Below are 24,569 nucleotides of genomic sequence, written 5' to 3'. Positions count from 1 at the left end.
TTTAAATTGTAAAGCCCTATTCTTCGAATTATGTTATCATTTCACGAAATTTTACTGGGCTGAAATTCTAGAACCATTTTTCTAGAATTCTAGAATTTTGGAATAGGTCATGGCGATTTTCGTTCTTAATTCCAGACCTTATAACGGAACAACAGGTGAATGATGGTTTTACAGGTAAGTGGATGTAGATAATACAAGCTTTGTCAAATTTGATAAACCGCATATTAAAATAGAAAATTGCCACTATGAATAGAGGAAACACATAATCGCTTTATGCACAAAAATAGAACAAACAAAGTAGCACAATCCTTATAAAAGACACAAAGTCCTCTTCCCTCAGATTCCATTGAAATCAACGAGGCTTCCTGCGAATTAAATCTTTGTAATTACAACCACTTCTTCTAAGAACTTTATTACCTGAAGATGTGCGTTTCGTGTGCATGGAAGGCAGTTGTTTTATTTTTCTTTGTATCAACAATCTCAGCAGGTATGTCATGATAGAAATGTCAGTTATAGCTCTCTGATGACATTTCATGGAGCGATACTGTATACAATCAGAATCAAAGCAATATTTTTTTAACGTACGCATGTGATTGCTTATTATCCTTTGACAGTATTAACACATTGACTGGTATTTACTAATATTACCCAATTATGAAATCATTAAAAATCAGTCTTTTGATTAAAATATAAGTATTCAAACAACAGAACGAGTGGATATTGTCTTAACAACCTCACTAGCCTGTGTATTACATCAGCCTTTATTTGTGGAATTCATTTTGCTTACTGGTCTTTATTTTTTCCGAGCCTTCATTTTTGTTACTAATGTATTTCTTGGCTCACGTGCGGATTCATTCAACCAAAAGCGATCGGTTATAAAAGCGCATTCTCACAAATTGAGTTGAGTAATTTGGTTTACTCATCATTAAGAAACATGTCACATATGTTTGGTTCTTATCTTATATATTGCATTATGTCATCCCCGTGTATATATATATATATATATATATATATATATATATATATATATAGAATACAAGTATTTCTTGTATGTCAGAAATTTCAATTTTAAAAATACATGAGAAACATATCGGTGAAAGTGTTGAAATATTACCCTCATGCATTTCATTTCTTACATTTCCATTTAACTTTCATTTCTATCAGAATCCTCATCCGTTAGAAAAGACATATTATGCGTGTATTTAATGTATTCATGCGCGCATTGTTTACAACTCCATCACGTTCATGAAGAAATGCCGTTTTCAAAGGTCAATTCATTGGTCATTTTCGATGACGCGTTAGAATATTCCCAGCTAAATAGAAAATCAATAATGATTGCCTTGATATCCAAATTTACAAACTGATTTAACTCTCTTTAGACATTTCCAAACTTGCCTGAATTGAATCGTAGGCAAAACTTTCAATATCGTAAAATCATTTGCATCGTATCATTCATAGTGCAAATTGAACACTGAATATGCAAGTATTGAAAAATGAAACATATCGTATTCATGCGATGAAGTGCATTAAGTTTAATCATATATTTCAATATGTACAATTTTCTTGTATTTCTTTGCTAAGTCAAATGGCCAGCAGGGACATACACTCTAATCAAACCAGATACTGGATGTCCATCGAATTGGCTGGAGGGATGGCGATTTCAGGACAATGAAAACGATAACAATAAAAACAGGATAGATCGTGAACATCACTTCTTTGGTAAGCAGCTTCACAAATCACGAGTGAGGTAAAAAAAAAAAAAATCCATTGCCTAAGTATATCAGTCTCGAATGTTTGGGTTATCTTTTCACCTTTAAATAATCAGAGAGTTTTTAATTTATACATACATTAGACGAAACATAGCTTTTATTGAAAGTTATAACTTGATAAGACCCTTTCATTTAATTATGTTAGGAAAACTATGTAAGCCATGCTTTCGGCACCTGAAAGTAATTTCAAAGCATTATGGTAATTTCATTTAAACACATTTTCATAGAATACTCTAAGCGCTCCATATCCATATTCTTGTGACATAGTATACTTTAATATCCACGGGATTGTTTCATAACCTGCTAACGTTTATGTAATCAACATTTTTGCTTCTGATATATTGTAGAAGATATTTGTTTAAAGTAAATCTTTTTTACTGTCCAGGTATCACTGAGCAGAAACCCAGCAATTTCAATTTCTCCTACTGCACGAAGGCTCCAATCAATCTTGGCAGCGAGGGAAATTGGCCTCCCGGAAGTTATTGTATCATTAGGCACGGAAACACATGCCCGGGAGGTAATATTATCTTTGCATCTTAAAAATCGTTGTAGTTTTTATTGCATCTCTTTAGGACAAATCTATAAAATCAATAGAATGAAAGTCGAAGATAACGAACAGTGATCAATGCCAAAACTCCTATAAGCAACACAAATTGGAAAGATAGGGAAACATATAGCAGGTGCCTTGGAGGAGTAAGCTTCCACTGCCGACCGGTCACAACCGCCTTGAGCCCTATATCTTGATCTGATAAACGGAGTTATCCGTAGTCAAAAACAGAGTACCAAGAACTGTCTAACAATGGCTATTCCACACGTCGGACATCATATGACCCTATGATAGGTTGTATTGGCAAACTAAATCGTTATAATGACCATAAAATCTGTGACATGTTGACTTTGGAGGAGACTGTTGAAACCCCTGCACTATTAGCTCGTTTGTCTGTAGCCTGCCTCGATTTAAAAGACTGACCATCAGCAGAAGAAGTTCTTGCGTATCGAATCAATTGAGAAATATAAACACCGTATGCAGGTGATAACAATTGGCTTCTTTAAATGGTCGGAAATTGTGGATAAAGGAAGGAAGTCCTAACAGAAATAACACCGACTCTCTGGTTGTAGGGGATTGTTGTTGGGGTCTACAACTCAAGAACATACAAAAATCTAAGGACTACAAATACAAAAACTAGAGATCAAAATGTAGCTTTCGGGAATCAGATGAAAAGCTCTGTTCAAGGACAGGAAATGACAAGTGTACACACTTCGACAACATCCACATTGTGATACCATGTTGCAATTTGCGCACCGGGTACGAAACTGGAAGACTATCACAATTTATCCAAATACGCCCAGGGAGAGATGAGGGATTGCACATTCGTGTTGTATCTATAATTTTGAGTACAGAGAGTACACAAATCGAGTTGCGACTCACCATACTCGACTATTTCTTCAGTTGTCAGTCATTTACTTTAGTCCGAAACGAATTACTGGTTTTTTTGTGTATATTCAGTATAACAAGGACAACACATAATTAGATAATAGATGGTACATCATTCATACAGATATATTCGCGATGACCGTAAGATGGTACAAATGTTGTAGCTCGTACACTTTGCAGTTTATTTCTGACGTTTGTTTTGTGATTAGGTTTCGAGAATGGAAGCATTTTTTGGGATGACGAAAACGACAATAACAACAACAGCGTTGGCGGAGTATTACCAAGCGGACAATACGGCAATGACACGATGATTAACTACTGCTGCAGGTAGCCTTTTCTCTCTCTTTCTCTAACTACTGCTGTGGGTATCTCTCTCCATAAAAAACAATTTTCTGTTTTTGAAAACGAAACTGAAATCGATGACGTATGAAGTATTCTTTGCGTTTCAGAATTATGTAGGTATTATAGTTATCATAAACAATGCTTTTACGATGGTAGAATGGTAACATACATGCTGATAATATGAAACATGGTGCATCAGTCTACGTATACGTCATTAGATGAGATGAAGTAAGAATAGAAAGCTTTGAAATAGTCTACTACGCTGGTGCTCTAGCGTTAATTATTTTCGTGTTTGTGGCATTGCGATTTAACGTAAATGAAACATATATTTAAAGTTTTATATGCTTAGTCGATGCAATACGTTCGCTATTACAAACATGAAATGGAAATTTATGTATACCTAGAGCACAATGGCTGGTTAAAAACCTTGATATCTGGATATACTATAGCCAAAACTTGCATTTCTATCAATTAAGTATAACCATACCATATCGATTCGTTGAATGAAAATGGGAAGATAACGGTGATAAATTACATAATTCCGATAACAAATACAATACGTAGTTTGACACTTTTGATGTTATCATAGTGTCTGAAGCACTATGGTAAAACATGTTGCTTACGTAACGATTCTTGTTGGCATAAATCTAAATTTTCTTCATTGGGAATGCTAGCATGAACAATGTCACGTGAATGTTCCCTTATATGATATTATTGCATATACAGTGAAATCTGTCTCACCCGGCATACACGAGTGACAATGTGTCGCAATAAACAGTGTGTCGGAATAAACAGTGTAAACCAATGAAAGTGAAAATAGACTCCGATTCCCAGTGAAATAAATCTCGCAGTTGTCGCATTACACAGGTGTCACTATATCATCTTCCTCGGAAATATGATTGAGCAAATGACGATCAATATATTGATTAATGCATAGAAAAGACACACTAGGGATTAGATTACGCATACTATATTTGGACCACGCTGGTTTCTTAACCTCTTAATAACCCATTTTCCCAAACGTTCTTTTCCAAGCAAAAGGTAAAGGGTTACTATTCCATAACTAACTAACGTTCAAAACAAATGCAGAAATATCAGAATTGTTAGTAAATCTTTTATAAGTACATAGATCTCCAGGGCAGAGTGAGTACATGCATATAGGTGGTTGTGTTAACATCTGACTTCAATCGTATTTCAGGAGAGATGGTAAATTCAATTCACCAATCCAGCTTCCCACGACTCAGCCATTCCATCTGCTCAAATTTGTCTACCCTTGTCAGATGGTCAAAGGAACAAACGTAAAGGAAATAAGAATAGATTTTGACGACGAAAATGACCATAATAAAGACCACGCGTATGGAATGCACCCGTTTGGACCGTATCCCGGGAAAGAGGATAACTTGCTCGTCTATTGTTATTATAGCCCAACTAAATAAAATTGATGTCAATCCACTTGTTAGTTTCACTTTTCTATAGTATCAATACGTTCAGATACACGTGGGGTTTTTCTATCGCTGTTTAAAATATAGTTACTATAACAATATTTTTCTGCTTTGAATTTACTATTGCAAAAACTTTTCATAGAAAGATGAACATAAAGAACATTGATGCAATTCATAACTCATAGAAAAAAAAATCTAAATTAAGGGTAAGTAACATCTTCGATTACTTTAGCGAAAATGTTATACTCTGCAAACATTAATATTTTTATTTAGGCACTTTTACTCTTTATTTGAACTGATTAAACACCACCGGAGATCGGCGGTCGGGGCAATTTTTCTTTATCATAAACTAATCGGAAGGTACGGGGAAGGAATTATAGTATATAAATCATCAATCTATGCATCTCTGCAAGTGCAATTATGCTTTATTTCAGATACTTTGGTAGTGGTCTGTCAGTCTCTCAAAATACTGAATCGAATACATTTGCTTTCAAATTAGTACAGTATAAAAATGGTTAATATAAAAAGCGGTTGTCTTAATTGTCGGGGTTTGGATGATTCAGCTCTAACACTGGCAGATGATCTCAATAGCTTAAATTCATCACTTGATTGTTTAGAATCCGTTGCGCAATGTTCTGGTTTGAGAACAAACTTTCATAAAACATAAGCCGTCTGGATTGGGATAAAAAGGGGCTGTGGTGAGGAGTACAAAGCAAATCAAAATATAATTTGGAATCACGAAGGAAAATTCAAGCTTCTTGGTATTATATACGATTTAAAAAAAGATTATTTCACTTAAGATAACTTTAAGGAAAAACTGCAATCAATGAAAAATTTGTTACATGACTGGGCTTTTAGAAACCTTACAATTATGGGTAAAGTCACTGTGATTAAAACACTAGCTTTGCCAATTCTTATTCATTGTTTATCTGTCCTTCCAGATCCTAAAACTAAATTATATGACGAGATTCAAATTTATCTGGAATAATAAAAACGACAAAATTAAGAGAAATATCATAATGAATGATAAAGATAACTGTGGGTTGAAAGTACTCCATATTCAATCTTTTGCGAATAGCTTAAAACTCGCATGGATTAAAAAGTGTCTGAACCCAACTTGTAGGACATTATGGAAAATGTCATTATCAGATAAACGTTGGAGAGAACTTATAAAGAATTTCCCTAATAATGAAATGTATGACAGTTATATTGTAAAATTACAAAATGCGACAAGGGTATCGAATTTTTTTTACCCTGTTTTATGTCATCCGTCGTCGAGACCCCATGGAAGGTAAAACAGAAGTGGGAGGAGAAATTGTTGATAAAATTTGATGAAACTGAATTGGAGCCTTACTTTATGATTCCACATCATGTCACAATGAACACAAAACTCGTCACTTTTCAATTTCAAATTTTACATAGAATATTTTCTACAAATTCAAAGCTTTTTGTTTTTAATTTACTAGATACCGAATTTTGTTCATCTTGTCATGAAACTAAAGAGTCAATAATTCATTTATTTTGTGAATATCAGCATGTACGAAATATCTAGATTGTACTTAAGCAAAAGCTGGCAGAATTATGTGATGTTGATATATGTGTTAATGAACAGTTATCTTTGGATATAATCGCAAAACGTCCGTGAACTACAGAGCAATTAATCTACTGATACTGTTAGCTAAAAGGTTTATATATATCTATAGATGTTCGTTATCTTCACCTTGCATGTCAATATACGTTACCAAATGTGAAATCCCTGTTTGAATATATGAAATATTTTAGGTGTATTGTCATCTACGCCTCCCACGTATTAGGATTACGAAAAGAAAATGAGATTAAAGAGAGCTGGCAGATCATCTCAAAAATCTTATAAATGTTATAGTTTGTATGTAAAGGAACATATGTATGTGTATTTGTATGTATATGCAATTTGAAAATTAATATGAATGTTCTCTGTGCATATATTTAGAATAAAAGTACCTGTTCATCTTAATACCTATACAATATATTTGTTATTATCAACTGTAGCAAACCTAGCCGGAACTAACCATACCGGGTGTGTTTTCGTTTCCCTTCCCCTTTAAGACACGTATTGCGCTTCTTAAATAATTCTGTATGAAATAGATTAACGTTGGACCATCCAACTTTATTTGTTGTTTGACCTAGTGAATAAATAAAGTTAATACTTCGAAGACTTATTTTGTGGGTGCTTGGTTTTGCATCTGCTGCACGAGTGGCTGTATCGGCATCGGGTTTACCTAGAGGGGAAGAGTGTCGTTCTTCCTCAACGCAACATCGAGTTGGCAATTAGGAGCCCCTGGAAACACTATTATGGTGGCTCTGGGCGGAATCGTTTGTGAATCCTTCTTTCGAAATTATTGTGTTCACTGCCTTGTCTAACATGTCATTTCCACTCTTGCCGTTGATTGATGTAGGATTGATTGGGTTATTGTACCATTGGAAAATGACTGGAAAATAACTTGATGGTGGTAGATTCAAACACTTTTCGCTCTTTTTTACAATGTGCTGCAACTGGGATTCTCAGTCGAATTAAAAATGTCAATTGTGCAGTGGAATAGTTCGTATCGGGGTTGTTTCCTAAACAGTACAACGCGTGTTAGCCAATCTTAATTAAGTGTAAATTATTTGATATACAGGGGTGGCGTATTCCTCCTGGGCATCTTATCCAACCTCTGGCATATTCAGGGGTTCGTGTTGTCTCAACTCTTCCTCTTATGTTATTTGTGGGAGTTATGAGATTGATGACTGTGTAATCTTCAACTAATCTTGATCATTTTGAAATTAAGAAAAATCATATGAAGCTATGATAATAACAGATTTTGAATGATACTAGATTTATTTTGTGGTAAAAATTGTGGTACATGAAAACTGAAGATAACGAACAGTGATCAATATCATAACTCCTATAAGAAATACAAAATAGAGAGTTGGGCAAAGACGTCCCCCCTGGCTATACCAGAGGTGGGATAAGGTATCCAGGAGTACCAATCATTCCCTGTCGCCCAGACATACCCGCCGTGAGCCTTACATCTTCATCAGGTAAATAGAGTTATCCGTACTCAAAATCAGTCTGGCAAAAACAGCCTAGCAATCGACATAAAACAAATCAGAGAGCGTTTGACCTAATTATAGGTTGTGTTGGCGACCATGAAATTTGCGAAATGCTAAATCTAAAGGAGACTATTGAAACCCCTGCAGCACCCACTCGTCTGCCAATAGCCTGCCTCGATTTAAATCCTGATCATACACATAACAAGTTCTTGTGGATCAAATCAGTGGAAAGATATCAACACCATACATGTAATAATAGAATTTCGCAAAAGATGTATAAAGTGTTGACAAGTGAAAAGTGAAAATCGTCCAGTTTATCATAAATTTCAGTTGCTAGTTTGTCGTTAATGTTTATTTTCAATAGAATATCTAAGAATGAAGCAGAAATGAAATACGCTGTGGTGTCTTTTATTTCGAGTTCACAGGGATAGTCTATATATCGAATCGACATATGAATGAAAGTTACCATCGTTAATAGTGTAAAACTTATACCGTACCAATTTTGATGGAGCAGATGCGCATATATAAAACGTCATCGATATATGGTACAGAAACCAAAATTATTATACCCAAATTAAAGACTGTTATGTTCCTTTAAGAGATATATTTGATAATTCCTTTTCAGACCTCATGTGTTCAACCTCAAAATGTTCTGCAAAAAATTGCAAAACTTGTGATATACTGATCACTAAAAATTCATTTAATAGTAATCTAACTGGACGTAGTGTCTGTACCAAAACGTTTGATAATCTGACTTGTAAATCTTCTAACGTTGTCTACGCCATTGAATGTAACCTGTGTGGCTTAATTTATGTAGGAGAAACCAAGAGTTTACTTAATGAAAGAATATCGGGGCACAGATTTCAAATTAATAATGGTGGTAACCAACTTCTTTACAAACATTTTAATACACCGGACCACTCCATCTTGTCCATGAGGGTAAGGATTTTAGAAAAACAATTACCATCACACAAGCAATCCTACATTAAGCACCCCTTTTCAAAGACAACGAGAAGATCACTGGATCAGGACCCTAGGCACCGCATTTCCATATGGATGCAATGATAATGTATATGATGTTGGAAATTTGACTAGTCCACAAGGAAATAACGTGAATGTGATGGGACTCTTTCCCAATACCCAAAGACGGAAACGCAGTCATGGGCATCGTTCATATAAAAGACCAAGTATAAATGATGTCACGTTTGATTCACTTTTGCCTTACGTCAACAGACAATTAGGTCCACGTGATATTCGTACAAAGCTTTACTCTATTCCATTGAAAGTTTTACACACGTTATTTGAAGAAGCTATGACTAGTCTATACTTGGATTTTTCAACACCTGAATATAGACTGAACTCTATGATTATGGATGTTGCCTACCACAGGCTCTATAAACCAGCACGGACCATGGGTGATATTCCTTCAAAATCATGCCGCCAGTTCCCTAAGCTCAAATTTACAAACAAAGGAATAGATGCCGTCAACATAAACAACATTCTTCGTCATAAAAGGGTTCAGACGTGTATTCCAACTTATTTCAAGTTAAAGTCTACACCCTGTATTTCCTACAGCTATACTTCTACTATTGCATCCAAACCTTTTAATTATAAACAAACTTTGCAGTGCTTAGATATAGACCATCTTATACGTAATCCACCAACATGTTCTTCGTCTTCTTTCAACTATAGTCCAGCTGGACATCTCATTACTGGTGATGTTGATATAGTTTTAAAAAAATGGAAACCTGAAATCACTTATTCTTAAAGGTCCTAAATACAGAGAACTTCGGTCCTTTAATTGGCGACAGAACTTCATCTCTATTATGAGTTCTGTCGAAGATTATGCCAGACGATGGGGGTAAATATGAAAAAGAAGAACTTGATACATTGTCAGAATGGGTTAAAGACATAAGAGGGATATTAAAATCCCGCATTAGACACATAAAAACAAAAGTACGTACCATCTATCCTTCTGTGTTTAGTAAACCAAAAGTGATAAAAGAATTAGATAGGTTACATGAGGAATATATTTTGGTTCCAGCTGACAAAGCTAGTAACAGCATTGTCTTTGTTTGTAAGGCTCATCATTAGAACTGTATTTTAAACGAACTTGGCATTAATTCCACTTTTGGTAATCATACTTATACTCCAACTGCCCTTTCAAAAGACGAAATTCTTCAAAACCATGCTTCAGGTTTGGACACGTTTAATATTCCAGTCAATGGGTTGAATGAATATTAGTTACCGTACCTATACTGGATTCCTAAACTACATAAAACCCTTACAAAGAAAGATACATTGCTGGAACCAGTAAGTGCTCTACCAAGCTCCTATCTTTGCTCCGCACGAAAATGTTAACAGCTCTGAAGGAGAAACTTCAAACTTACTGTGCGCCTACATATGCCAGAAGTGGTGTTAATCAAATGTGGATTCTAAAAAATTCTAAAGAACTTTTAGTAAACTTGAAATCGCAGAATTTTTCCCAAATCAAAAACATTAAAACCTATGACTTTTCAACACTATACACGACCATTCCTCACGATAAATTAAAGACTATACTTTTTGACATCATAGACAGTTGCTTCTTCAACAAAAACGGAAAACGGAAATATTCATACCTAGTGATCAATCGTTCAAAAACTTACTTTGTTAAACACCACTCTGATTCCACGTACAAGTACTCTGAAGTTGATATAAAAAATATGCTAGAGTTCCTCATTGAAAATATCTTCAGGTCTTTGGTGATCAGGTCTTCCAACAGTCTGTTGGAATTCCCATGGGCACGATTTGTGCTCCTTTGTTAGCTGACTTGTTTATATATTCATATGAAGCAGGATTTATTCAAAAACTTCTACGTGAGAAGCAAAAAATCTCTCGCTGTTGCCTTCAATTCAACTTTTAGATATATCGATGACGTTTTGTCTATTAACAATGATAGCTTTCATTCATATGTCGATTTGATATATCCCTGTGAGCTCGAAATAAAGGACACCACAGAGTCGTCCACTTCTGCTTCATACTTAGATATTTTATTGAAAGTAGATATTAACGGCAAACTGACAACTCAACTGTATGACAAACGGGATGATTTCAGCTTCTCCGTCGTCAACTTCCCATAGTTATGTAGTAATATTCCATTATCACCTGCATATGGTGCTTATATATCTCAACTTATTCGATATGTAATAACTTGTTCTGCATGTAGTCAGTTTTTAAATCGAGGTAAGCTACTGGCAAACAAGTTGATGGTACAGGGATTTCAACAGACTCGATTGAAGTCAGCATTTCGCAAATTCTATGGTCGTTATAACAATCTAGTTCGTCAGTACAGCCTCGCATTGGGTCAAATGCTGTCTGACGTGTTTCATACCGATTGTTAAGCCGTTCCTGGCACTGATTTTGACTGTGGATAACTCCGTTTACCTGATCAGGATATAGGGCTCACGACGGGTGTGACCAGTCAACAGGGGATGCTTACTCCTCCTAGGCACCTGATCTCACCTCTGGTGTGTCCAGGGGTCCATGTTTGCCCAACTATCTATTTTGTATTTCTTATAGGAGTTATGAGATGATCACTGTTCGTTATTTTCACCGTGCATCCAAATGTCGCATTGAAGGCCACAGCAAGTTAATTTATTTTATTTTCACGTAGTAGTTTTTTGATAAATTTGGCTTCATAAGAATATAAAACAGGTCAAATCAGTTAACGAAGGAGCATAATGCATACCCATGGGAATTTCAACAGACTGTTCGAAGACCTGATCACCAACGATTACGAAAATATTGTCATTGAGGAACTCCAACATATTTTTAACTTCAACTTCAGAGCACTTGTAAGTGGAATCAAAGTGGTGTTTAACAAAGAAATATTTGGATTACTGATCACTAGATATGAATGTTTCTGTTTTCTATTTTTTTTTTTTTTTTTTTTTTGGAAAAGCAAGTTTATGATGTCAAAATTTTTATTCTTTAATCTATTGTGAGGAATGGTCGTTTAAAGAGTTGAAATACCATACATTTTGATGTTGTTCATTTGAGAAAATCTTTGGTATTTTAAGTTTACTAAAAGGTCTTCAGATCTGTTTTAGCTCATGACATACACCGTTCAATAATGGTAAAACTTTCATTTTCTATTTTGATTTACTCTGTAAAAGCTTTGGTTTAATGATAAAAGTTTTTTTTTCTTTTTTCTTTTTTGCAATTTGAAATATCAATTCTCGGTTCTAAAAAGATTTGGGCATGTTACTTCTTCTATACATCTGATCCGATCTCTGGTATGATCAAGGGCCTGTGTGTGTCCTCCTATTAATTATACATTATATATATATATATATATATATATATATATATATATATATATATATGCTGTGGGCTGTTAGTCCCCGAGGGTCTCTACAGCCCAGTAGCTACGTATTTCGTTGCTAGCTTGAAAATACAGATGTATATTTAATTGCTGTTATAAAATTTAGAAATTCATTTCAAAATTCAGTATTATCTCCCTCATGCATAGCTCTTATCCTTAGACGAATTTGACTCCACTTATTTGGTTCTCTGTTCTTCCCTATAATAGCTCTAGCAGATTTATCGATTTCAAACATATCGGTCGAGCATCACTGAAGAGACATTATTTGTCGAAATGCTCATCTGGTGCATCAAAATTGGTACCGTATAAGTTTTGTATATATATATATATATATATATATATATATATATATATATATATATTCATTTCGTAATCCCACGAAAAAGATACCACCGAGATCAGCAAATTCATATGGATTTTTAAAGATATAAATATTGACTACAAAATCACTTCGAAAATTTTAGGACAAACATCGCCATACTCAAACATTTCAAAAAAGTGCAACCTATGTATTCTAGGAAAATTCTTTATGATATGTCATCCCGAACAATCTTCATTAAATAAGCGTTCAGAACGTGTCAGAAGTTGCCGTCATTCCCGTATAAATTTCTATTTACTCAATCCTGTGTGTAATCATGCTTAGCAACTACCCAGTATGTTTCTGTGTAACATGTACTCAGTCATGTAGGTGCTTTTCGTTAGGTGTCATTTTTCTCCTGACAAGTAAGGGGAAACTATCACCTTACGAAACAGCCTGTAGAGAAATAAATGATATTATGTGATTGAAATCCATCTGATCATCAATTTATGTAGCTCTGTGAGGCCACGTCGAGCACTCTAGAAGATTATATCAGATATTTATCCGACTATATATATATATATATATATATATATATATAAAGCACAGAAATAGCAATGAACTCTTAAATGAACATAACTGCCCTAAGTGAAGAAATAATTAATATAAAGCACAGAAAATTTCACTTTATGTGGATACCCACTTCCGCCCCTACCCGGGGTTGAACTCACGACCTGCGGAACCAAATCTCCTAGCAGCATGTAACCAGTGCGCTAGACCGCTCGACCATCTAGGCAAGTCATATATATATATCCAATAATAAAAGTCAAGAAACACAAAACTCGAATAACATTTCACTGTTAGCGCTTTCGGCTTTAATGCCTCTTCAGACAGTTATAATTGACTTTTATTATTGGATGTATTTACTGTATCAAATACCGAATTCTTTATTTACAAACTATATATATATATATATATATATATATATATATATATATATATATATATATATATGTTTTATGATGATGAACCTTGTTCGTTATCTTCACTTATCCGTACGCATGTGTCTGCGCATAGGGGTGAATGTAATTGGTAAGAATCTTCCATTTGAAAAATTCTTTTAAATGAAAGATGGATTAAATAATTATCTTGACGTGAATAGCTATATATAGGGAGTTCTTAAGCACGCTATAATACATTTAAAACTTATACGGTTCCAATTTTGATGCACCAGATGCGCATTTCGACAAATAATTTTTCTTCAGTGATGCTCAACCGAAATTTTTTAAATCCGAAATGTAATTGTCCAGATCCGTTTCCATCATTTTGTGTTCGATTTAAGGTTTAAATGACCTGCTGTTTTCTTTCTGTGTCAATTGTTTACTGCTATAGATAAATAGAAAATTATGACACCCCCCCCCTTTTCAAGTATACAAAAACAGAGTGGAGAATAAGATAATCTCTATCAAAACTAGTATGAAATATACATGTGTGTGACCGGTCGATAGGGGGTGATCACTCCCCACACTAGTATGAAATATACATGTGTGTGACCGGTCGACAGGGGGTGATCACTCCCCACACTAGTATGAAATATACATGTGTGTGACTGGTCGACAGGGGGTGCTCACTGCCCACACTAGTATGAAATATACATGTGTGTGACCGGTTGACAGGGGGTGCTCACTCCCCACACTAGTATGAAATATACATGTGTGTGACCGGTCGACAGGGGGTGCTCACTCCCCACACTAGTATGAAATATACATGTGTGTGACCGGTCGACAGGGGTGCTCACTGCCCACACTAGTATGAAATATACATGTGTGTGACCGGTTGACAGGGGGTGCTCACTCCCCACACTAGTATGAAATATACATGTGTGTGACCGGTCGACAGGGGGTGCTCACTCCCCACACTAGTATGAAATATACATGTGTTTGACTGGTCGACAGGGGGTGCTCACTCCCCACACTAGTATGAAATATACATGTGTTTGACTGGTCGACAGGGGTGCTCACTCCCCACACTAGTATGAAATATACATGTGTTTGACCGGTCGACAGGGGGTGCTCACTCCCCACACTAGTATGAAATATACATGTGTGTGACCGGTCGACAGGGGGTGCTCATTCCCCACACTAGTATGAAATATACAGGTGTTTGACTGGTCGACAGGGGGTGCTCACTCCCCACACTAGTATGAAATATACATGCGTTTGAGTGGTCGACAGGGGGTGCTCACTCCCCACACTAGTATGAAATATACATGTGTTTGAGTGGTCGACAGGGGGTGCTCACTCCCCGCACTAGTATGAAATATACATGTGTGTGACCGGTAGACAGGGGTGCTCAGGGGGTGCTCACTCCCCACACTAGTATGAAATATAAATGTCTGTGACCGTTAGACAGGGGCTGTTCACTACCCTTAGGTACCTTATAGACACCAGCTCTAATATGTTCAGGGTTCCGTGTTTAAGCAGTTCTTTGATGTGTATTCCTTGCGGGAGTTATGAGATTGATCAATGTTCGTTATCTTTACATTTTGATGTATAAATACAGTTGTTCATCTGAGAAGTGTTTAAGATTGATTTTTGTTTTTGTTTTATTTTTAGGTCCCATTCGGCAATATTTATATAGAAATGTCAGCAACTCTAGGCAAAGTGTTAAGAAGTTTGACCATTGCTCATTGCATGGCGCGTACGCTACAGCGATGAAGACCAATGCACTTTATAATTTTACAAAGTAAGATAAAAACCGTATGCTATAAATGGATGTGTCATCATTCATAATATCAGAAATTAATATCATGCTCATCACAGACGCGAATTTATCAAATGAAATTTGGCTTACGTAGCTTCATAAATTTTGACAATAAAACACTTTGGTGTGAATTAAATGATGAAAAAGTACTGAAATTGTTTACTATTGTTATGAAGAGAGATACCTCTTCGATGATAGAAATACAAAACCTTTATAATTACAGTACATCAATATTTTCTTATCACTTCCATTTGTATTTCACATGTCTGTATGGACAGCACAGTTTAATCAATGACATCTGAGTATTTTTTTTATTCCAACATTAAATCACTGCCTTGGTTTCCAAAGATACGACAAATAAACAAAAGTTCAGTATTCTATGTTGCACATAGACATTCAGGTGCTATATATATATTCTACAGAGATATATCGGGATGAACATGTGGTTTTGATGCAGAAAAACAAAACCCAAATATACTGATAATCATATCTATTTTTGAGTCAAATATGGCGACAATTGTGAATTGCGGTGATCTTCATAATAGAAGAATAAGTGTGCATAGTAAGAGCTCTGTCTCCTTTCATGTATATCTAGTGCATTTCAAAATAGAAACATGCAAATATATATTGAAAGAATTAATGCACATTTCATGCAAATAATTTATATCGCAATTAGTATATAAGACACAAAATCAATGCCATTTTAATTCGTTTTCAGTTCAGTTCCAACGAGACATTTGTAATCAAAACCACTCTATTGAAGTACCTTCCTTCTCTGAAAATGGCTATTGCAAGGGCAATTCTGTTAGTTTATTTGGTATCGACGATCTCAGCAGGTATGTACTATCTTCTAGTCAAACGTTTTAATTATTCAACGAATGGGATTATATATCTTTAGACTTTTTATCCACAGAAACATATTTGAATTTCTCTTGGAATTAATATGTATCGGCATTAGAGATCCACATGAAAAACGCTGTATATCAGTACTTTAAAGATAATAAACAATACGACGTTGACGTAAAGAGCTGCTATTAAATAAATAATTCGTGTTTTCAAAATATATAACAAATTTCCATTACTCGATATTTTTCATTTAACTTTTCGTCTTTATTTTTAAAATCTAGTATTTCTCGCAAAGGTTTCCTTAGAGAAGAAAACATTCTATCGGGACTATTTTACATTCGTCATTCTGATTGGCTAATGTACTGACGTTGAGAAGGTATTCAACATTAACAAGAGAGAAAACATTCAGTTGCGACGGCATAATTTAGAATGACACAAGGACATAACGCCAACCAGTTCGTGGGGTATTGCGTGGGACAAACAAACAAAATGAAAACTCAACGAAGTAGAACGTATGCATCACACATGCATACATTGCATTAGAAATGGAGTAACTACACTGTATATCATTGGTTATCATGTGTAACAGTTAATACTGAGTTTATCGTTGACAACTGGGTTTTACCGGAGACGCGGTCACAAATAACAAATGCGAAAATGTATTACTTATCATTATCAATTTAATACTATAATTCCTTCGGCACAGTGTATCTTCAGTAAACATGGCGTTGTAGTTTGATCTATACTTTCAAGCTTTGAGATATGTTGTAGACTCGTTGGAAAGAAATATCTTTCTTAATTACGTATTAGTCATAACATCAAATTTCAGATACATATCATCAAATGGCCCTATCTAGTCAGGTACATATCATCAAATGGCCCTATCTAGTCAGGTACATATCATCAAATGGCCCTATCTAGTATTATGCAAATGCGAACGCAATATAAAATGGTTACTTGATTCTGATAGGCTGCTTTCCCAATCACCTGATTACTGTGGATTCCCGATTTTAGGCGAGTACTTGATATTGTCTCACATCTCATACACGACAAATCGCAAAACAAGACTTCGCGAGTGGACCGTTGATCAAAATGGTGTTTGTATATATATTCCAGGAAAATAAAAAGAAGTCGTTAACTATTCGTGAAGTTCCTCGGAAGGATTCTTGATAGATTAAACTTTTCATCTTGCCGTCTGACAAATTTATGATATTCTACAAATCAGTCGTAAAATTTGGCAGTCAGGTGTAATGCAGTCTATTGTCATTGCCTATCTATAGAAATGTGGCAGGAAATCATTTGGACGCGTTTTCTCTAATGACAAAGATAATTTCTATTATCTTTATGTGTATCCGAATAAGCAGACGCATTTCTGTATTCAAAATTACAAAATGTATAATTCCTTCAGAAGGTCATTATCAGTTTCCTTATTTAGTAAACAATGACATAGCAAATGGACAAGAAATCATTTGAAATTCTGAAAGCGACATTAATGTGCAAATTTCTCATTAATTCTGGTGCGTCAAGATCTTTAAATTAAACACCACAAATTTAGATATATGCTTAGCACTCAGGTCCATAGCATTAAGGGTTCTTTCGCATGTCAAAACCAGTCGCGACACGGAACCTTTGTTTTACGATTATATTCAAACTATGCTTAATTCGCACTTTAAATCCTTAGCGTCTGGCGACGGAACAATCGCTACTAATGTTTACGACTTGGGTTTAGACGTGGAAATGACATGAGCGAGCCCCCCCCCCCCCCCCCCCCCCCCCGCGCTACGAAGTGAAATTTTTACCACTGAGCTACCGTGATGTGTGAAATGTGGTACAGGAATTTGCTTTGGTGAAAACAAAATAAATGCACTTCGGAATTGAGGAGATTTCTACAGAGAAACCCTTGAAGTTGGATATATTTTTTCCGTCATGAAAATGTAGGGAAAACGCATAGGTTCCAGAGGAGTAATTTATGACAGCCATCATCCATGAAAAACAAAACACACTTAAGTTTCATGAAGTTCTAATTAGAGCCAAAACTAATTTGTAATTATTATAAATCTATTAATTGTTAGGCGTTGTTGTGTTTTAACAATGTTGTTGTAATATTTCTATTTCTATTGTTTAGTAAAATGGCCAAGAGGGACGTATACACTGATGAAACCAGACACCGGGTGTCCCGCGGGTTGGTTGGAAGGGTGGAGATTGCAGGACGGTGAAAACGATCATAATTTAAACAGCATAGACACCGCACATCATTTCTATGGTGAGTCAATACGTACGTCCCATGAAACATGTACACTTGTTATTGAACTATCATGTATAAACGATTTGTGACCTATTAGATGAATTATGTTCAAGAAACGATGTAGATACGATATCGACGATATCGACAAACCAAACTTGACATTGTACCGATATGGATAAGTATCTCCCCAATAATAGCACACCTTTACTGACGATATTGTGCCAAAATTCAACCATGATTGTTTTTGTAATAACTGTATTATTATTATTATTATTTTATTCAATTATAAAGCGTAAAATTACAAATAGTTTCTACGGGCTGTACAATGCGTGTGCTAATAATCAGTGAGACTATACCAATAAATGTCCTTGGATTCAATATTTTGAAACACATCATTGGCTATTCAAATATAACTAAGACTTTTGAAATATTTTATGGCTAACAAGACTATTGAAAAAGGCTCCAACAAAATTTATGTTCCTGTCATTAAATAATTGACTTTGCAAAATCCTATGACATCACAGGAGTGTGGAACTACGTTAAATGATGTTACACGTAAATGTGCAGCAGGAAAATCGAGAAAATAACAATTTAAACAAATACGATTAACTGGACTCGAAGATGACTAAAGTTCATGACCGCTACCTTGGTGAACAGAGTGTAAACCCCCAATATGATAGTCAAGTTAGCATAACCAAAAGCGCTAACAGTATAATGCTATTCAATTTTTCGAATTCGAATTTTGTATTCCTTGACTAAGAGACATTATTTGTCGAAATGCGCATCTGGTGCATCAAAATTGGTACCGTATAAGTTTTACATATATACTATAAATGTTCATGTAAAGTTTCTCAAAATCATACTTCCTAAAGGCATCTATGGAAATCAACCCCGAGATTTCAGATTCTCCTTCTGTACCAAGGACGCTCATGATTTTAACGCCGATGGATTGTGGCCGGCTGGAAACTACTGCATTATGAGGCAAGGGCATACGTGTCCTTCAGGTAATGACAGTTTATTATTTTCCCAAACATGTCTTTAAAAGTTTCTTCTACACCTTCGTAATGCAAACAACTTTTTAAGATTAAAATTCTTTTAACAACTTAAATACATGGCATGTGAAAAAATTGGAAGTGACTCACATGAATTAATGCTGGATACCATGAATACAGTACACCTATCATCGCACATGAGACACTAAACCTATCATTACACATGAGACACTAAACCTATCATTACACATGAGACACTAAACCTATCATTACACATGATACACTAAACCTATCAACACACATGGTACACTAAACCTATCAACGCACATGATACAGTAACCTATCAACGCACATGATACAGTAACCTATCAACGCACATGATACAGTAACCTATCATCACACATGGCACATTAAACACATTATCACACATGATACACTAAACATATCAATAAACATGATACACTAAACCTATCATCACACATGATACACTAAACCTATCATTACACATGATACATTAAACCTATCAACACACATGGTATACTAAACTTATCATTACACATGAATACATTAAACCTATCAACACACATGATACACTAAACATAGCAACACACATATTTACATACCGATGCTGTGTATATAAGGAAGCTGATATGTGAGATTTTGTTTATGATTCAGGTTTTAATTACGGAACTATTACTTGGGATGACGAAAACACCAATAACATGAACAGGCGTAGTGGAATATTACCCAGTGGTGATTACGGCAGGGACACCACCATACATTATTGCTGCAGGTCTCTCTCTCTCTCTCTCTCTCTCTCTCTCTCTCTCTCTCTTCTGATTGTATTAAACAAACATATACACAACAACAAAATACATACAATGTAGTGATTCTTACGTAAACACCCTCGAAAAGATGAAAAATATCAATATGCTAGGTGGCATCGTATACTGTCGTATACTAGCAGGCATATCTCTACTTCACTAATGTTATTACTTACAATTACACTAAAATTTGCACTAAAATTTGTATTTCAAGGAAAACAAACTGACAAAATCATTAAGAAATTTGCCTGAAATAAGTTAGCATGCAATGGAATCTGTTAGTTATTTTGAATCTATTATTTCAATAAAATGAAAAGCTGAAAATGACGAGCAGTGATCAATCTCATAACTCCTATAAGGAATACAAAATTAAAAGCTGAGAAAACACGGACCCCTGGATATACCACGATATATATATATATCCAAAGACCTAATCACACAGAGTATACCCCAAAATGTGGGTTGTAGGCTATATGTTGTGATGAAAGTGTAGGCTACCGAAACGGCAATATAGATGCTTTCTCCTCCTAGGCACCTGATCTCACCTTTGGTGTGTCTAGGGATCCATGTTTGCCCAACTATCCATTTAGTATTCCTTATAGGAGTTATGATATTGATCACTGTTCGTTTCCTGCACCTTTCATGGTCGAGGTTCGTTTCTGCATACAATATCAATTTATGATTAATTCGCAGGAAAGCATATGGTTACAGAAGAAAGCATTAATTCAGGGATATATTCACAAATATATTCAATGTACATTTTCTAGTTTTTTCAAACACTTCAATACAATTCCGATGATCGGGGCAAGTTGGGCACCACCGCGTGTCTATGATCAAACATTAAAACAACGCTGTGTTTTATTGTCACTTTTACATGACCAATGATTATGTGCTACCTGTATATGTTTATGCATGTACTGTCAGTGTTTCCAGTCTTCTTCAGTCGTGTTTATTCATCATGGCAACTTGAATGTAACACAAGAAGACTACAAACAAAAACGTACTATGACGTCACATTGGATATTACAGTTCATAGTTGAAATTGAGCAAAAAATATTTGGAAAAAAGTAAGAGCCTTATATTAATTCTAACAATACTCACTGACCCCGTGGACACATCGTCAAACATGAATGAGCGTACAATCTAATAGATGGTAAGTAATGGAACAGGATTTAGGGGGGGGGGGGTCAGAAAGCTGTTAACTTCTGGTCTAAGTGATATACAAACGTGAAATATTACAGTAAATCGGAAAATAAAGCACTGATCTGATACTAAATGTCAGGTGCTAGATAAGAGAGATATATGCCTATTCATAGAGATGCCTTCTGAATAGCTCATACAAAACATTGATTTTTAACTTATTCTTTAATGCAATTTCATTACAGATCAGATGGTTATTGGATGAACTATATAAAGCTTCCGAACACTCAGCCGTTTTTTCTGATTAGATATACATCCATCTGTCAGACAGTGGAGGGAATGTTAACGAAAGAAGTGGGCGTCAACTATGGCGACGAAAAAACCTACAATAGAGATTCATCTTCCGGAGCCCATCCATTCCGATTGCATCTCCACGGAAATACGAATTTCCTTATTTATTGCTACTATTACATTTAAATAACATTAAATAAAATGTTACCCATGGCGGTCGTATTATTTTCACTGTTTTAGTATCTGCAAGATAAGTTGCTTTTTTCGGAGTGTTAATATTGGCTTATATCCGTTATAGCCTCTTAAAAGTTTCAAACCTTTTACATCTTGTATTCGCCTATTTGCGCTCTCCGAGAAAAACTAAAATGAAATCGAAAGCAAACACAAATAAATAAGAAACAAAACAAAGCCAAATATATATTGGCATACTGTATTCTCTGATAACACCACCAGTGGTAGGTTAAGGCACTTTTTTGGCAACGGGGATGACCAACGTTTTTTTTTATTTCTTTTTATTTCTGGATTGTGTAAAACCTAAAGCGTTTAACACGGGTAGTGATTGTTTCCTCGCTAAAAGTCAAGCATTAAAATCTTTTGGATTTGAATGGAGTAGATATTAACTGCTGTGCAGAAAGAGCCAACATTAAAATCCATCGGCATACCATACCCACTCAACAATTTCAGTGGTAATATGAAATATTATTTAACTAGTACTTGAATCATACGATTGGTAGTGCATTCGTGATTCCAATTTCCAATTCAAGGATTTTTAAATGTAATATAAAACCAAGTTATCTCATTTTCTAACGTTACATTTTTAAGGTTTTCGATCTTTTGCAAAACGTTTAGGGTATATTTATCCTTATTAAGAAAATGCATTGAACACACCGATTTGTTTACACATTGAGTGAGATCTAATTCAAGGGGATTGTAATGATATCCTTTGACCTTAAAAGGAGAGTTTGGAAGTGAACGGTCAAATGAGTGCAGAATATTTTAGTATTTGGAGGTGAAAGGTCAAATGAGTGCAGAATATTTTTTTTCTAAAAAGATTCCCTTAAATGTATATTCTGAGGTATATTCTTATTACATGTACATGACAGTGCAAAACAGGCAACAGGAAACATATGTTGCACGTGCAGAGTCGTTCATCAACATACTGCAAGTGAATCACATCTAATTCATCGAATTTCACTGATTAATAATGATTGGTTGCTAGGGATCAAATAACCTTTGCTATAATTGGCCATGATTGACTGTTTGTCTCTGAGTGATACGTGAAAGGCGAGGATAACGAAAAGTGATCAATCTCATAACTCCTATAAGCAATACAATATAGCTAGTTGGGTAAACACGGACCCCTGGACACACCAGAAGTGGGATCAGGTGCCTAGGAGGAGTAAGCATCCCTTGCCGACCGGTCAAACCCGCCGTGAGCCCTATATCCTGATCAGGTAAACGGAGTTATCTGTAGCCAAATTCAGTGTACCAAGAACGGCCTAACAATCGGTATGAAACACGTCAGACAACATCTGACCCAATGGTATGTTGTATTGACGTATTATGCACATTTATGATACAAGATTATAACCATTGGCCCAATCAATCTGTAGGGAATTCTTCAAATATTGTTTTTGATTATGTAAAACTTATACGGTACCAATTCTGATGCACCAGATGCGCATTTCGACAAATAATGTCTTTTCAGTGATGCTCAACCGAAATGTTTGAAATCCGAAATAACTATGAAGCTTTAGAGCTAAATATAGCCAAAAACAGCGTGCCAAAAAAGTGGAGCCAAATTCGTCCAAGGAAAAGAGCTATGCATGAGGGAGATAATCTTTAATTTTGAAATGATTTTCTAAATTTTATAACAGCAATTAAATATACATCCGTATTTTCAAGCTAGTAACGAAGTACTTAGCTACTGGGCTGTAGAGACCCTCGGGGATCTGATTCATTATACCAATGATCTAATCCATTATACAAATAGTTGCAATTTACAGTCAAAATTAAGGTCAAAGCAGGTGACCCAAGAGTGACTTGCCCTTGATTGTAAACAGAAAGATAAGTCGTGCGTCGAATACTATTTGTAACGAAATCTTTTTAAGTTGAAGAAGGCAAAATGCAAGATATGAATAAAACAACGAACATAATATGGAAAGAAATACTGTTTAATAGGAAGTGTAGAGACTCTCAACTAATTAACATAAATATTCAGACTCGAATTATCTCAGATAATAAAAACTGCAAGAAAACAGATATTTAAAACAGTAAGGGGAGAGATCATAAGGTCGATGGCGGATACAGATCTAAGTTCAAATGGTTAAGAGGGGCGGTAACAATTCCTGTAAGTATCTGTCATCCGACACTGATTATACTTTAGTAGAAAAAGGAAAAAAAAAAGACAAGTGACTGTTAAAAACAACAGTTAATAGTTTTAATGTACACTTTCGTTTGTGAATAAACATTAGAAACAGTATATAGAGTGTTATTTATAATCATATGTTTGTACTTGTTAATCGATTAATTTCAACAGTCATCGTATTTGGTTTTAAGGGATAAGGGTGGGGTGTCTTGGTGAAAACTATTTGAATTTAGTTCTATAGCAGTCATTGAATTCATAACAGAAACAAAATTAAAAAAGAACGCATCAGAATATTTATAAAAAGTTTATTTTGTAAACAGACAAGAATTCCATCAATTAAAACAACAGAAACATAAACATACCGTTCAGTTGTTTC

The 24,569-nt window shown here is 35.1% G+C and overlaps 2 protein-coding genes across 2 annotated transcripts; both read left to right on the top strand.

Moving 5' to 3' along the window:
• Positions 1-345: 345 nt before the first annotated feature.
• Positions 346-4,998, top strand: LOC125648717 (uncharacterized). Its single transcript, XM_048875721.2, has 5 exons — positions 346-487; positions 1,582-1,719; positions 2,155-2,286; positions 3,414-3,531; positions 4,745-4,998. Exons 1-5 carry the CDS (start codon positions 424-426, stop codon positions 4,980-4,982), a joined length of 690 nt encoding a protein of 229 aa, XP_048731678.2. The 5' UTR covers positions 346-423; the 3' UTR covers positions 4,983-4,998.
• Positions 4,999-16,203: 11,205 nt separating this feature from the next.
• LOC125648722 (uncharacterized) lies at positions 16,204-22,040 on the top strand. The gene is made up of 5 exons (XM_048875727.2): positions 16,204-16,323; positions 18,459-18,596; positions 19,451-19,582; positions 20,246-20,363; positions 21,780-22,040. Exons 1-5 carry the CDS (start codon positions 16,269-16,271, stop codon positions 22,009-22,011), a joined length of 675 nt encoding a protein of 224 aa, XP_048731684.2. The 5' UTR covers positions 16,204-16,268; the 3' UTR covers positions 22,012-22,040.
• Positions 22,041-24,569: the final 2,529 nt, after the last annotated feature.

The sequence above is a fragment of the Ostrea edulis genome, chromosome 7 (genome assembly GCF_947568905.1).
Source record: "Ostrea edulis chromosome 7, xbOstEdul1.1, whole genome shotgun sequence".
NCBI classification, from domain to species: Eukaryota; Metazoa; Mollusca; class Bivalvia; order Ostreida; family Ostreidae; genus Ostrea; species Ostrea edulis.
The sequence above is the reverse complement of the archived record's forward strand: the minus strand, read 5'-3'. Positions and strand labels throughout refer to the sequence as shown.